The sequence below is a fragment of the Fundulus heteroclitus genome, chromosome 17, assembly GCF_011125445.2.
Source record: "Fundulus heteroclitus isolate FHET01 chromosome 17, MU-UCD_Fhet_4.1, whole genome shotgun sequence".
In the NCBI taxonomy this organism is placed as follows: domain Eukaryota; kingdom Metazoa; phylum Chordata; class Actinopteri; order Cyprinodontiformes; family Fundulidae; genus Fundulus; species Fundulus heteroclitus.
Genome location: NC_046377.1, coordinates 21099715 through 21114886, shown reverse-complemented (window position 1 = coordinate 21114886; position 15172 = coordinate 21099715). Strand labels below are relative to the sequence as shown.

Sequence of the window (15172 nt, the reverse complement as noted above, 5' to 3'; positions counted from 1 at the left end):
AAAATTAACTTTGCAACTTTAGAAAAGAGTATTTCTGTGCAAGTTCTCAGTTATCCAGGTCACCGCATCAGCAAACAGGCTTTCGTTCGGTTCTTTCTGAAGACGTTGCGACGCCTATCCAAGACTCTTTGTCGAAAGAACCGAAACGAAAGTCTGGTTGCCTCTGATTTAAGCCTGTTTGCTGTTTTTAAAGCATAGGCCTGTAATAATATACAGTATATATATATATTTTATTAGTATTAGCAGTAATTCTAAGCAGATTGAGCGGGTTTCTTTCTCGCGTTTGATCCGCTGTGCGAGAGGAGAGGGCTGTATTAGTATTCTACTAATACTGCTTTCTTTCTGCTCGTTTTGAGGCCTCTGCATTTCAACCAACGCTTAAGAAGTTCTACGCTGGGTTTTTTCGAGTGAGGAAGGTTGAAATGAAGTTCCCGGGGAGTCGTGATCTCTCAAAAATGATTAGCATTACGGTTGTTGCCATTGTAGTTTGTACACTGCAAAAACGGAACTAAAATTAAGTAAATTTTTCTTGAAATGAGTGCACTTTTCTTGATTTGAGCAGGTATATAAGACTATTTGCCAATGGGATAAGATATTTGCACTTAAAGTAGGAACATTTCATCTCCATCATCATTTTTCAAGTGCAGAATATCTAATTATCTTATTTTAGGGGTAGAACTACTAATCCCATTGGCAAATAGTCTTATTTACCAGCTCAAATCAATGAAAAATTGACTAATTTCTAGAAAATGTTACTTACTTTTAGTTCCCTTTTTGCAGTGTACTCTGCTTGTCCGAACGTCAGGGAAACTCGAAACTCCGGTCAACTGCACTGCAAAAACACAACTAAAAATAAGTAAAATTTTCTTCAAATGAAAGCATTTACCCTTGATTTGAGCAGGTAAATAAGATTATTTGCCAATGGAATGAGTATTTTTACATCTAAAATAAGATAATTAGATATACTGCACTTGAAATAAGATGATGGAGATGAGTTGTTCCTATTTTAAGTGCTAAAATCTTATTCCATTGCCAAATAGTCTTATTTACCTGCTCAAATCAAGGGCAAATACATTCATTTCAAGAAAATTTTACTTGTTTTTAGTTCTATTTTTGCAGTGTGGGACGTCATTTGACAAAAGCTTTATTGTTAGGTGCTTCTCAGCCAAGGTGGACGTCCATTTCCTGGTGATCAGTCCATCCTCTCTCCATGATGGACTGATCAGAGCTCTGGGAAATGTTTTAGAACCTAACCCCGCTTTAAACTGGACCAGAACCTCCAGGATTGTCCTGGATTTAGCTCCATTCAGCTTTAAACGGCCTCTGACCTGCTTCTCTGTCTTTGTCACAGTTATGCACAACTTTGTGTCGATCAATCATATAAAATCCATGTGAAACACACTAAAGTTTATAACAAGTGGCTATACGCTACAAAAAGGGAACTGAAGTAAGTACAATTTTCTTGAAATGAGAGTATTTGGAGTCAAAATACTCATTCCATTGGCAGATCATCTTATCTACTTGCTTAAATCAAGGACAAATACACTAATTTCAAGAAAGTTTTACTAACTTTTAGGTCTTTTTTTCCAGTGTAAATACCTTTGGACTCCATTTACTTTTCTGACCGGTGCTGTTAAGATAATCTTTAGCTGTAAATAAATAAGAATTAAGAATAAAAACAAGAAAAATGTCTAATAGTAATGTAAATAAACATTTATTTATCCAAATTTCATATTTTAAATGTGTTTAAATGTTTATTTTTTTTATTAAAATAACATTTTCCATAAATTTAATCCTTAAATCTAATAACTCCTCCTGACTTTACTTCATTAAATCTTTCTCGCGATGGTTTTTGATGTTGAACATCTTCCGACCGGTTCCCCTCTCTGACGGGCTCGAGCGCCGTCTAATAAATTTAAATGAGCAGACGGAACAAGCTCGAGCATCGTCGCTCGACTTGATCAAAGCAAATTGCTCTCTTGAAGTGCTTTGTAATTAATTCATTTCTAAAATCAATAACATCTATTTCACCTCAACGCGGCCGCGGAGAGCGATGGCGGCGGGAAGATGAAAGGACAAAGCGAAGAAAGATGGATGACGGTGGGTGGGGGGGTGGGGTGGGGAACAAGTGGGGCCACCGAGAAACAGAGTGAATAAATCAATGAGTGACTTGTGTGTGGTAATGTAGACGGATGTGTTGGTGTTAGTCGACAGAATGAATAAATGATCAAATAAGACGGAGAGAATAAATGAAGGGCTCATTAAGTCAGCAGCCTGATGGATGAAAGAGGCAAACAGGAGCAAGGCAGAGACAGCGCTCCCGACCTTCTGGGCCGTGAGCTGCGACACCGAGGCGTTAGATGGAGAGAAATGGATCCAGCGAAACGGATAATCAATCCAGGAGGCGTGCGAGTGGCTCTGACCTTCTTCTCTGTGGTGATGTACAGGTGTTCCAGGCTGGAATCGAACAGCAGGTTCTTGTTGACCTCGTATCCAGTCACTTCGCTCGACACACGGCCGTACTTCTCGGGATGAGCCGACAAATGCACCTTCAGAACCTGCGGAGGAAAGAAGAAGGAACCGAACTCAGGTCCATCCAAACGTCTGAACTCCATGAACTTTTGTTTTAAAAGGTAAAGAAAAACAAAGGTGTGTAGAATAACGATGATGATTTTAACGACTCATTGGACATCGGATGAGACTGAAATCTTTTTCTGATTTGTTAACACTTGTTAGTGGGACGAGTTTTGTCTTTAACTCCTTAAGCCGGACACTGACTACGGCGTGGGTATGCACTACAAAAAGAGAACTAGAAAAATGTAAGATATTCTTGAAATTAATGTATTTTTCCTTGATTTGAGCAGGTAAATAAGATTATTTGCCAATGGAATTAGTATTTGTACCCCTAAAATAAGATAATTAGATATACTTCACTTCAAATAAGATAATGGAGATGAATTATTCTTATTCCATTGGCAAATACGGTAATCTTATTTACCTGCTCAAATCAAGGAAAAATTTCAAGAAATTATTTCTTATTTTGAGTTCTGTTTTTGCAGTGTGGTCCCGGCGCTGCAGAAAAGTCTGCAAGGTTTTGATTTTTGGAAGTCCTCTGCCAGATTGTAATAACTTCCTGTGCATTTCAAAATAAAATAATTCAGCAAACACTGTATTTTTTTCTCTTTGCCTGCACGCATGTGTTTGATCGGAAATGTGAACATTACGTCATGGGGTCAAACTTGCTTTTTTTTTTTTTTTACTTTCTCAACAAGGAAAGCTTTAATGAAATGAAAGAAGTGAAAACTTCTACGTAAAAAAAGCAACACTAATCTATCAATATGAGACGGAAGAATTAAACTTCAGTAAATTCAAATTCCGATTATTGGGAAAATCTTATTTCTAATCAAGTGCTTTTGTCACTTGAATTGGATGCTTTTCCTTTGATTTGTTTATTTTACTGCTAATATAAAATAAATGACTAAAACAAAATGTGAGCGTTTATCATTTACTTAGTTAGGTTTCTTTAACTGGATGCTTGATAAATCGATGCAGCTGTTTTCCAGATTTGAAAGCTTGTTAAAGGGTTATTTCACTTATTTTGGGGTTTTCTTATTTTTTTTCTCCTTTAAACAAACTTCAAATCAGCTTAACAACCTTTAACATTTAAATTCGACAATTCCTGTTTGAAAGCTTTAATCTATTTGTACATTTTCACAACACAGCAGTTTCACTGGTGTTTGCATCTAAACTGAATTCGGTTTGAGACCCTGACAATTTTCTTTTATAATTTACTTTAAAAAGTATTTTTTTTACATTTGTTAATTGACTAACATTTTATAATTTCTCTTATATTATCAATCAAAGATGCTTTTGAGAGGATTTTAGCATCCGTGTTTGTTTCTAACACCTGAGATTTTTCCATCAGCGGCACATTTCCTTAACCTGCTTTTTGCCCCCAGGTTTAGGCTTGTTTGGCTCATCAGTTGTTAATTATTATTTATTATAAACCCCCTTGTGTTGCCCTTGTTGTGTATAAAAAGCGCTTTATGAATAAAGATTAAAACTGATGAGAAGCATATTTCTCCATTGCTGAACATGTTAATTTCTCAGCAGGTTCTCAGAACCCAGAAACCAAAATATTAAAAAAAAACTGGGAATAATGCAGCAAATGAAAGATAGTGAATGTAATTTAAATATCAATCAAAAGTTTTAAAATGTAAACAAAATCTTAAAATAAAATCAGCATGTTCAGATTTTCAGATACCATGATAAAGGATAAAGGCTGTAAAGTCAGACATCTTGTTTCTATTTTTCTTAGACATGGAAAATAATGAAATCACACTTTTCCAAACATTAATGCTGCTAAGGAACCCTGGAGAGGTTCTGTTATTGTGACGACTTTCTGCAACTTTCAGTTTTTAATTTGGGTCTCCACTGGACAAGCTAACTTGACGGGCTAGCCTGCGGCAAAGCAGCTTACTGGGGATAGCAGCACAGTGGACACACTCCAGAAATCAGGTTAAAAAAATAAATAAAATAATTTATTCACTGATTTTGAGTTTTATGAAGACATGTGATGAAGAAGAAAAAACAACAATCCAAAGAAAGAGTTTGATGTCATGATTTAACGAAAGGTTACCTCGCCGCTGGCGGTGCCCAGGAACGCCACAGAATGCTCCATCTCCACGGCGACGGCCACAGCGGTCATGTTACTGTTATGGACCAATGACGGCTCAGCTGTTAAGGCGAATTCGGGCGTACTGACCAGTGGTGTTGGCAGGTACTCGGCTCCACATTTGTTTTTATCGTAAGTGTTAATTTTCTAATAAAAAAAGAGCAGAGATTCAATTCAAAACGTCGTTCACATTTTTAAGTCCAATTTTTCTGCATCATTTGAGATTTTTTCTTTTCTTTCTTTACCACGACGTTGCACTCTGACTTGGAAGAAGAATAATGCGAATAGACCGCAACCATGTTGTCGATGCGGCCATCGTTGACGTAACAGGCTTCTCTGAGCTTATCTATTTGCTCGTTGATTAACTTTAAAGGGTACATACCTGCAAACAGGAGCAGAAAACTTCAGCTCATCTTTGTCCCATATTAAATCCAAAACATTTCAGTGTGACAGAAAAACTAAAGAAATCAGTAAAAGGCAAACACGATTTCACGGCACTGAGCGGACATTTTTAAAGACAGAGATATAAGCAAACTTTGCAACTGCTTGGGGCCCCCTGCTGGCCAAAAAGATTAAACGGCCTAGCTTTACATACATCAAGGAAAACCTAATTTAATAATTTAATGCTAATATAATAATTTCTGCTGTTTGTGTCTGAGCTCAAGGAAAATACATTTAACTCTAATTCCACATGTCTCATCCAAACTCAGCCCCAACAAAAACATTGAACAGGCCCAGATCATTTCCAATTGAGGCACACTGGGACAGTGACTTTTAAAAGTATTTACACCCCTTGAACTTGTCACATTACAACCACAGACGTCAATATCTTCTATATTTGTAAGGATTTTTTTTAATTTATACAAAACGAAAAGAGCTTGGGTTTTCACTTCTAGATACTAGATGAAGTTGATGAAAACAAATGCAGTAAATTATGGATTTCTGCCATTTTGCTCCAGGCTGAATACAGGACTGTCTCAGAAAATTAGAATATTGTGATAAAGTTCTTTATTTTCTGTAATGCAATTAAAAAACATGAAATGTCTTACATTCTGGATTCATTACAAATAAACTGAAATATCGCAAGCCTTTTACTGTTTTAATATCGCTGATTATGGCGTACAGCTTAAGAAATCCAAATATCCTATCTCAAAATATTAGAATATCGTGAAAAAGTATACTAGTAGGCTATTCAACTAATCACTTGAATCGTCTAATTAACTGGAAACACTGCAGGGTTTCCTGAGCCTTGAAAAACACTCAGCTTGGTTCAGTAAACTAAATCACAAGTATGATAGTGGTTAAGAGACGACATCAGATTCTCACAGTAACTGGTGTACTGACCATGGCATTACTGTCCTTGATTGGCCTGCCAATTCCCCTGACCTGAACCCCATAGAGAATTTGTGGGCTATTGTGAAGAAGAAGCTGAAAGACACCAGAGCCAACAATGCAAATGAGCTAAAGGCCGCTATTGAAGCATCCTGGGCATCCATAACACCTCAGCAATGCCACAGGCTGATTGCCTCCATGCCACGCCGCATTGATGCACTAATCTGTGCAAAACGATTCCCAACCAAGTACTGAGTGCATTAATGGACATTTTCAAATGTTTGATTTTGTTTTGCTGTTATAGTTTTTTTTTTTTTTTTACTTGGTCTGAGGAAATATTCTAATATTTTGAGATAGGATTTTTGAGTTTTCTTCAGCTGTACGCCATAATCAGTGATATTAAAACAATAAAAGGCTTGCGATATTTCAGTTGATTTGTAATGAATCCAGAATGTATGACATTCCATGTTTTTTAATTGCACTACAGAAAATAAAGAACTTTATCACAATATTCTAATTTTCTGAGACAGTCCTGTAGTGCAGTCAGTGAGGAAGGAGGTAGGAAAAGGAGCCGGTATGCTTCCTTTCATGGTTTATTTCGCATAGGAACCTCATGACGTCCCTTACCGGCGTGAAGAAGCTGTTAGGAATCCCACAATCCTTTGCATGACATAATATTTGCACAGCCCACCTCACGGAAATTAACAAAAATGGCCGGAGAGAAGAGAGTGCGGACTAGGGCTGAACGATTTAATTGCGATTTTTTTCTTAATATTGCGATTTAATGCGATTTTTTTCCCAGTTTAATTTATAATGCGTTTTAAAATATATACAAACAACAAATCAATTTGTTTCCTCGCCATGTAGATTAGTTGCTAAAAGATCAACAGCATCTAAACTCGGTACAGTAATGATTGCGTTCTGCCTACAATATATTTCAATCAAAATTGCAATTTTGACTTTTCTCTGCACTAACCACAAACAACAAAAATGGCCTCTAAATAAAGATGTTTGTAAACAAGGACTATTTTAAATATGAACTTTTAATGTTTCTATTGATCAGAATATTCTTCAAGAGAACAGCTTTTAATTTAATTGAACATCAATCCTTGTTGAACATAAAGTCCAACCAACAAGCAAGTCTATGTATTAAACTGATTGACCTGTTCTTAATGCTATGTATGATTATATAAACTCTAAAACAAGTAATAAAGTTAGATTATCTCACTGCTGCAACTGTCTTCCCTTCCATGTGGAGGCAAACCCACTTTAAACATTTTACCAACACCTAATGGGCGTGTCTAATTCACTAATTGTTACATAGTCAAAAATTGCAGACCTCTGCGATTTGGAAATTGTGTTTTTTTAAATCATGATTATATTGAAAATGCGATTAATTGTTCAGCCCTAGTGCGCACTTTGTAGTTCTTTTCCCAGATTTCACAGGTACACAAATGAAAGTTGCAGTACACCGGCCCTCGAGGACTGGAGTTTAACACCCTGGTGTAATGTGGGCGGGTTAATACACCCAACAACTTAATGTTTTTACTGATCCACATGTGGCTTTGGCATCTTTCAGCTTAGACTACAAAATTGCAGTGAAAAATTAAAATAGCGAAGTTGCAAAATGGATAAGCTGGAAATCAATGACCTTGTTCAGCAGCTCCATAGCAAATACTGCGATGTTATTGCTCAAAATTTTTAAAGAGAATCGAGAAAAATGAAACTGCTTTAAAAATATGACACAAACAGAATCTAAAGAGATCTATGAAGCTCCTGGAGAGACTAAATTCAACTTTGTGCACTCCTAGAGACTAGAGTAACGTTCTGCGTTATTTAGAAAGTAATGTAACGGTGTTCCTGAAGTAAGAAAAGTAACGCGGTTTTTCACTAAAACCATTACTCCCAGCACTGCTCACTGGAAAATTTAAAACAGTTTCTGCCTCGCTAAGAGAAGCGTTTGCTGGTTATAAACGCAGAGGTTTTATCCAGACTTTCTATGGAATTAAATTGAGATTTTTCTCTGAGCTTTGTTGCTAAAGATCAAGGCACAGAATGCTCTTTGATTCAAAGCTCCTTCATCTGTGGAAATATGCAGAGCAAGCGACCAAAAATCAGCATTTAGTTTGTTCAGCTGCTGTTCAGAGATAAATCAACAACTCAAGAGAGGAAAAAGACTTTGTCTTTTTTGAATAACTTAAAACAAGAAAGGGTCTCCTACACATGGCTGAGGTGTGCTCTTGTTCAGAGGTGAAGGTGGCAAACAGAACTTTCTCTGCAGGTGAAATGTTCAGATTCTGGGCCAGAACTTTCCCTGCTGGTCCAACAAAAGCAGCCTAGAAGATCAGAAAAGGAAAGGTTGCAGTCGGTCATTTTATTAAACAGCCGAGCAGAAGTCTGCATTTTTCAGACCCTCCGATATTCTGGTCACCTGGACTTTGTTGTGCTTGTTGCCGGCGCTGCAGTTGAGCTGCAGCTCGGTGTAGGAGAAGTAGGAAGAATCGTTTTCACACATCCTGGAGATGAAGGTGAAGTTCTTCTTGTCCTGCTTGCTGAGCCTCCTGGAGAACACGAAGTAGGTGAAGTTGTTGTCTTTGAAGGCGAAGCGGAAGTTGTGCAGGTACTCCTGGTTGAAGGTGCTGGACTGGATCGCCACAGGGTCGGCAACGATCTCGAACTCCACCCAGTCCTTTTCCGGCACCCTCTCCAGGATGCGGGTGGAGATCAGCTTCGTGCTGTCATGGCTGCCGTACCCTTTAGCAACCTAATACAGACAAGATGGGAAAGCTGAGACTTTTACTAGGCCAATTTATAAAATATCTAGAGTCTATGTCAGGGGTGTCAAACATACGGCCCGCGGGCCGGATCCGGCCCGCCGAACAATTTAGTCCGGCCCTGTGGCTAAATGCATTATCATTATAGAAAAAAATTTAATAAATAAATAATATATATATATATATATATATATATATATATATATATATATATATATATATATATATATATATATATATATATATATATATATATTTTCAGTGTCCTGTCTGGCAATGTGGCAATAAGATACCACAAAGAGCTCATCAGATTTGACTTTCACAAGTGGACAAGATAAAAGGAAGAGAATGATAAAACAATTATTGAAAAAAACATGTACTTTGTTTAATTGAAAATATGCAGTTCCTGTATTGTCCACGAGGGGCGTTGTGTTTTAATTAACAGATTAAGCTACAGGTGTGGAAAAATTCAAATCATTTCTTAATTTTTATCTGTTTGATGTATTTTGTTCCAAAAAATGTGAATAAATGTTTTTCAACATTGTATAATCACTGTGATCAGTTCTTATGCATAATAAAAGTATTGTTGAAATTGCACATACTTTTCTTAAAAACGCTGAGGTTATTCATAATATATTGTGTAAAAGTGAAATTCATTTAATATAAAAATCAACAACAAGTCCACATTTATTAGTTCTATTTAATCTTGCAATGAGTTTACTCGTGTGGCCCTCTTGAGATCAGATTAAGCTGTATGCGGCCCCTAAACCAAAATGAGTTTGACACCCCTGATCTATGTTCTCTTAAAGTATCCACATTCGGATTTACAGCACTGAGCAGAAGTCTTGAGTCCTCGCTGATTTAACTTGTTGTGATCTTTTAAAGTCTTGCTTAACAGTTTTCCAGGTTTTCAGATGTGTACTGTTATGGTTTGTTCCATTTGTGTAATCTTTAGTTTACACAAATTAATTAGTCCAATCAGATACAGGCTGCGTGGAGTTCTTACTGGAACAGCTTTCCCTGCGACTTAGATGCGTGCTTTCACTTAAGCCCCATTTTCACCAACCTATGTTAAACCGATCCGTGCCGAGTTCGGACCGAGCTTGGTTCAGTTAACCGTGCCAAGTTTGGTTCTTACGACCGTTTACACATCACGGTAGCGCAGTTCTTCGCCTCCTAGTGACGATCTACGGTACTACTGCTCTCTAGGATTGAAGGAGGGACTTAAGCAAATAAAAATGGCGGCGCCCGTAACATTCAAGAAATTATGTTTGTTTACAATTGTGATATTTTGTTGTTTGCGGAGAATCAGGCGAAGAAGGCAACCTTTGGTGAATTTACTGGACAGAGTCGGCTTTTGGGAAGTGGATAAGACAAACGAACGTCTAATCAGGATTTACAGACGCAGGAAAAAATGACAGACGATGAGATTCATCACACTGCTAAGCAGAATCATCACTGGAAATTGTGTGGCATGGTAGGGAAGCTAGTATTTTTATGAATGTCTGAAACCACAAAATTAGTCAGCTAACTGTAAGGAGATGACGCGGTCTGCTCATGCGCTCTTCGTTATCTGAGAACCGTGCCACTGAAAAACCGAGCCGAGCCCACCTATCGAACTGGTCTAGATTTAGCGCGGTTCGGTTGTGACTGGCACGGTTCAGTTCAGTTTGCGATCCATTTACATACGAAAGTTATCTCAGTTACCGAGCTAGGACCGGTCTTGGCACGGTTAAAAAGTGTAGTGTAAACAGGTATTAGTGAGCTCAATTAGTGTCTAAGCTTGGAAAAAGCCATGTTTCTATAGGCCCGTTTACACTACACTTTTTTAACCGTGCCGAGCCGAGACCAGTCTGAGCTTGGATCAGTTAACCAAGCCGAGACGACCGTTTACACATCACACTACCCCGGTTCCTTGGTTGCTCTTTGCCTCCTAGTGGCGATCTGCGGTACTGTTGCTGTCTGGGATTGAAGGCGGGACCGAGCAAATCAAAATGGCGGCACCCGTAATATTCAGGATGTTATGGTTGGACAGAGTCGGCTTTTGGGACGTGGATAAGACAAACAAACGTCTAATCAGGATTTACAGACGCAGGAAACAACGACAGACGCTGAGGTTCATCACACTGCTAAGCAGAATCATCTCTGGATACTGTGTGGCACGGTAAGGAAGCTAGTATTTTTATGAATGTCTGATATTTGTCTGAATGGAGTGTGAATCAGGACGTGCAGCCAGACACGCCGGAAAAACCGCGGACAGTCAGCTGACTGTAAGGGCATGACGCGGTCTGCTCATGCGCTCTTTATCAGAAAACCGGGATAAAAAAAACCAGGCCGAGACCTGCTCAGGAACTGGTCTGCATTTAGCGCGGTCCGGTTCAGTCTGCTGACCATTTACATACAACAGTTATCTCGGTTACCGAGCTCGGACTGGTCTCAGCTCGGTTAAAAAAGTGTAGTGTAAACGGGCCTAATGAGATCAGGGCTCATAATCTTTAGGACGTCACCTAAGTAGTAGTTGTTGTTGTAAGAGTCCAGCGCTTAAACCTTGTGATTATTTCTCTGCCATATTAGAATAAATGGTGAACTCTGATAGCATGACAGCATAATACATAGATCAGGAAAGATGTGCCCTGGGAAACTAATAAATCTTGTCATGCAGTGATGAGCTTTTATCAGATTTTTGCTAACTTCAAAAACAACAATAATCATAAAAGCAACAACAATAATAACTAGAAACTTTCAATTTCTGAAGAAATTGAAGAAGGCGCCAACCTGGTGGTGCGTATAACTGAAGTCATTTAATTGTTACTTGTAAAAAAAAAAAAAGAAAAAAAAGAAGAAGAAAATGTGCCCCCCCCCCCCCCCCCCCTTTGCAGCAGTGGGCCCAAGCGGCCCCTTAGTTCGCTTATGCCTGGGACCGGCCCTGGCTGGCTGTCTGCAGACGGATGAGTCAGAGTGTATAATAGAATGGAATACTTTGCCTCGAACAGCGCTTTCGGGAACCGTAAATGGTAGAGACATAATTTTTTCTGCGTTTATTTCGTAACAGATGGAGGAACAAGACAAGCTATGGGTTTTTGCTGGAAAAACCCATAGCTATTAAAGAAACCCTTATTAGGTGCATAGTATAAGGCCTCCGCCATGCATTTTCATTGCATAGGCGGGCGCCTAATGATGATAGAGTGCAAGAACCCTACATCTTAATTGATGGGGGGGGGGGGGGGGGGGGGGGTAATGGACCTGGATAATGGATAGTGGGGCACTGGCCCAAAAACAGTTGAGAACCACTGATTTAGATGATTAATTTTTATCATTTGCTTCAGCAAAGTGTACAGCATGTGTTTCCTTCTCACCAGAAAAACTGTGTAGTTCTTGGGGAGTTCTGGGAGTTTGATCCACGACATGACTCCCACGACGGAGACGCCCTCCTCCGTGCTCGCCACGTACGACTTCTCGCCGTGGCTGTCGCAGAAGTACGTCTCGTGGTTGACGTTGCTCAGGTTCTTCAGCGAGCAGAGGCCCTTGAAGAGGCTGCCGCAGACCACCAGCTGGTTTTTCTCCGGATGAACCAGCAGCAGCTTGTTGTGATTGGGGGTCTGCACGGCGTTGTCACAGTTGGCGCTGATGGGCGGCGTGCATCGCTGGTTGTCCAGCTTTGGGCCCGTCTCGTTGCGGAACTCCACCTCCAGGTTGGAGTTGAGCTGGTAGAGGCGGTTGACCGCGCCCACGTACAGCCGGCCTGTGTTCGGGTCGGCCACCACGTTGTTGATCAGCGTTTCGGACGAGAACTCTGGGTTCCTGCCCTGGCACGGGCCCACGTAAAATGTCGCCATGGTAACCACTGTGAGCTGCCACGCCCACCACCGCTCCATCATGTCTGAAAGATAAAAACATACAATACCAGCTTGAATAATTGAAGAAATTGAGTTTTAGTGACACCTAAATTTGAAATCTCAGAAAGCAACAAACTAAAAAAGTGGCTAAAACTAAAAGCTGCTAAAAAAAACAAAACTGTGTTCATCAGCAGTGGTCAACACATTGCAAAAATGGAACTAGAAATAAGTAAAATATTCTTTAAAGTGAATGTATTTGTCCTTGATTTGAGCAGGTAAATAAGATGATTTGCCAATGGAATAAGATGTTTGCACTTAAAATAGGAACAATTCATCTTCATCATCTTATTTCAAGTGCAGGATGTCTAAATATCTTATTTTAGGGGTAAAAATACTCATTCCATTGGCAGATAATATTATTTACCTGCTCAAATCAAGGATAAATACACTAATTTGAAGAACATTTTACTTATTTTTAGATCCGTTTTTGCAGTGCATCTGTAGTCTTTATATAGGAGCATTAAAATTAAAGTTCAAACTAACATATTAAGAAATAACATCATAACTGATTGCTCTTGATTAACTTTATGAGAGTAAACCAAAAAGAAGTAAAAACAAATTAAACAAGTTTTTTTTGTTTTTTTTTCTTGTTCTTCCTTTACTCTCCTACTTTCCCATTGTAGTGTCCAAATAACTTGAAATTCTCACCGCAGGAATCACAATAAAACAATTTACATGCATAAAAAATAATAATAATAATAAAAAAGTTGGTCATGTTTAAATTACTAACTTAATATATTAATTTATTCAATTTGAAAAAGCTTTATTAGCAGCATATGTTTGTGTTACAGAGGGTCAAAATTAAGAAATATTTCTTCAAAAAAAAAAACATGTTCATCAGCGGTGGCCAAAATCTGTAGTCTTAGCCTTTATATAGGAGCATTAAAATTAAAGTACAAACTAACATATTAAGAAATAACATCATTGACATTGATTGCTCTTGATTAACTTTATGAAAGTAAACCAAAAAGAAGTAAAACCAAATTAAACTACAAGTTTTTTTTCTTTTCTTGTTCTTCCTTTACTCTCCTACTTTCCCATTGTAGTGTCCAAATAACTTTAAATTCTCGCCGCAGGAATCACAATAAAACTTTTTACATGCATAAAAAAAAAAAGTTGGTCATCTTTAAATTACTAACTTAATATATGAATTTATTCAATTTGAAATAGCTTTATTAGCAGCATATGTTTGTGTTACAGAGGGTCAAAATTAAGAAATATTTCTTCAAAAAAAAAGTAACCAAGTTATAATACCGACGCAAATAAGCTCATGTCTGGAAGATAAAGACAAACAATACCAGCTGGGTCTTGAATAATTGAAGAAATTGAGTTTTAGTGACACCTAAAGGTGAAATCTCAGAAAGCAACAAACTAAAGAAAGTGGCTAAAACTAAAATCAGCTAAAAAAAAAACCTGTTTTCATCAGCGGTGGTCAAAATCTATAGTCTTAGCCTTTATATAGGAGCATTAAAATTAAAGTACAAACTAACATATTAAGAAATAACATCATTGCTCTTGATTAACTTTATGAGAGTAAACCAAAAAGAAGTAAAAACAAACTAAACTACAAGTTGGCCATCTTTATTTTTTAAAACGGAAGACGTTTTATAATTCTTTCCCTTTTATATTTCTTTTTTTTTTCCTCTTCTTGTTCTTCCTTTACTCTCCTACTTTCCCATTGTAGTGTCCACATAACTTGAAATTCTCGCCGCAGGAATCACAATAAAACTATTTACATGCATAAAAAAAAAAGTTGGTCATCTTTAAATTACTAACTTAATATATGAATTTATTCAATTTGAAAAAGGTTTATTAGCAGCATATGTTTGTGTTACAGAGGGTCAAAATTAAGAAATATTTCTTCAAAAAAAGAAAACAAGTTATAATACCGACACAAATAAATGGAAATAAAAAAGTAATTAAATAGAAGAGAACTAGTATAAAATGTTAGCATAAAAAGAAACATTTTTAAAACAAAATTAGAGGAGAAAACCTCTAACATGTTTATTAAAACATTTTGAAATAGAAAGCAATTCCAGAAAGCAAATAAATTAAATGGGGAAGAAAAACATAATAAAACAAAAATAAACTATATAAAAAAAATCTAAATAAGAGGAAACTTATTAGAAAAATATTAGTATAAAAAATACTAACCACACTGTAAAATATATATAAACTTAAATCCAAATCTGAAAATAATGATAATTCCTATGACAAATTGTACTCAAGCTGAAATTTTTTTTTTCCTATTCAGATTTGTAAATGTTTGCAAAAATAACCTCCTGCAAAAGAGAGGTTTAGTTCGATCTGAAGGTAAAACTTAAAGTACAATATTTCTAAATCTTTTTAACAACTTATGAAATACACTGAGATGAAAGTCAATCTGTGAACGGCTTCTTTATCTCTCTCTCTCTCGTTTAGCTGTAAAGAGCTTTTTGTCCTTAAAGTGTTTCAGCTGCATTTGGAGCTTCAGCAGCAGCAGAAACCTGAGGAGC

The 15172-nt window shown here is 37.5% G+C and overlaps 1 protein-coding gene across 3 annotated transcripts in view; it reads right to left on the bottom strand.

Annotated features, from left to right (window-relative positions):
• The window catches only part of LOC105937131 (plexin-B2), a 239638-nt gene that overhangs the window by 81028 nt on the left and 143438 nt on the right, over window positions 1–15172 (bottom strand). For all 3 annotated transcript variants that reach the window (XM_021324427.2, XM_012878283.3, XM_021324428.2), the window contains 6 exons: window positions 12138–12661; window positions 8439–8771; window positions 8229–8343; window positions 4921–5057; window positions 4640–4822; window positions 2424–2558 (listed from right to left, as the gene is read on the bottom strand). In XM_021324427.2, coding sequence (XP_021180102.2) covers window positions 2424–2558; window positions 4640–4822; window positions 4921–5057; window positions 8229–8343; window positions 8439–8771; window positions 12138–12659 — 1425 coding nt within the window. In that variant the 5' untranslated portion in view covers window positions 12660–12661. The remainder of the gene's footprint in view (window positions 1–2423; window positions 2559–4639; window positions 4823–4920; window positions 5058–8228; window positions 8344–8438; window positions 8772–12137; window positions 12662–15172) is intronic.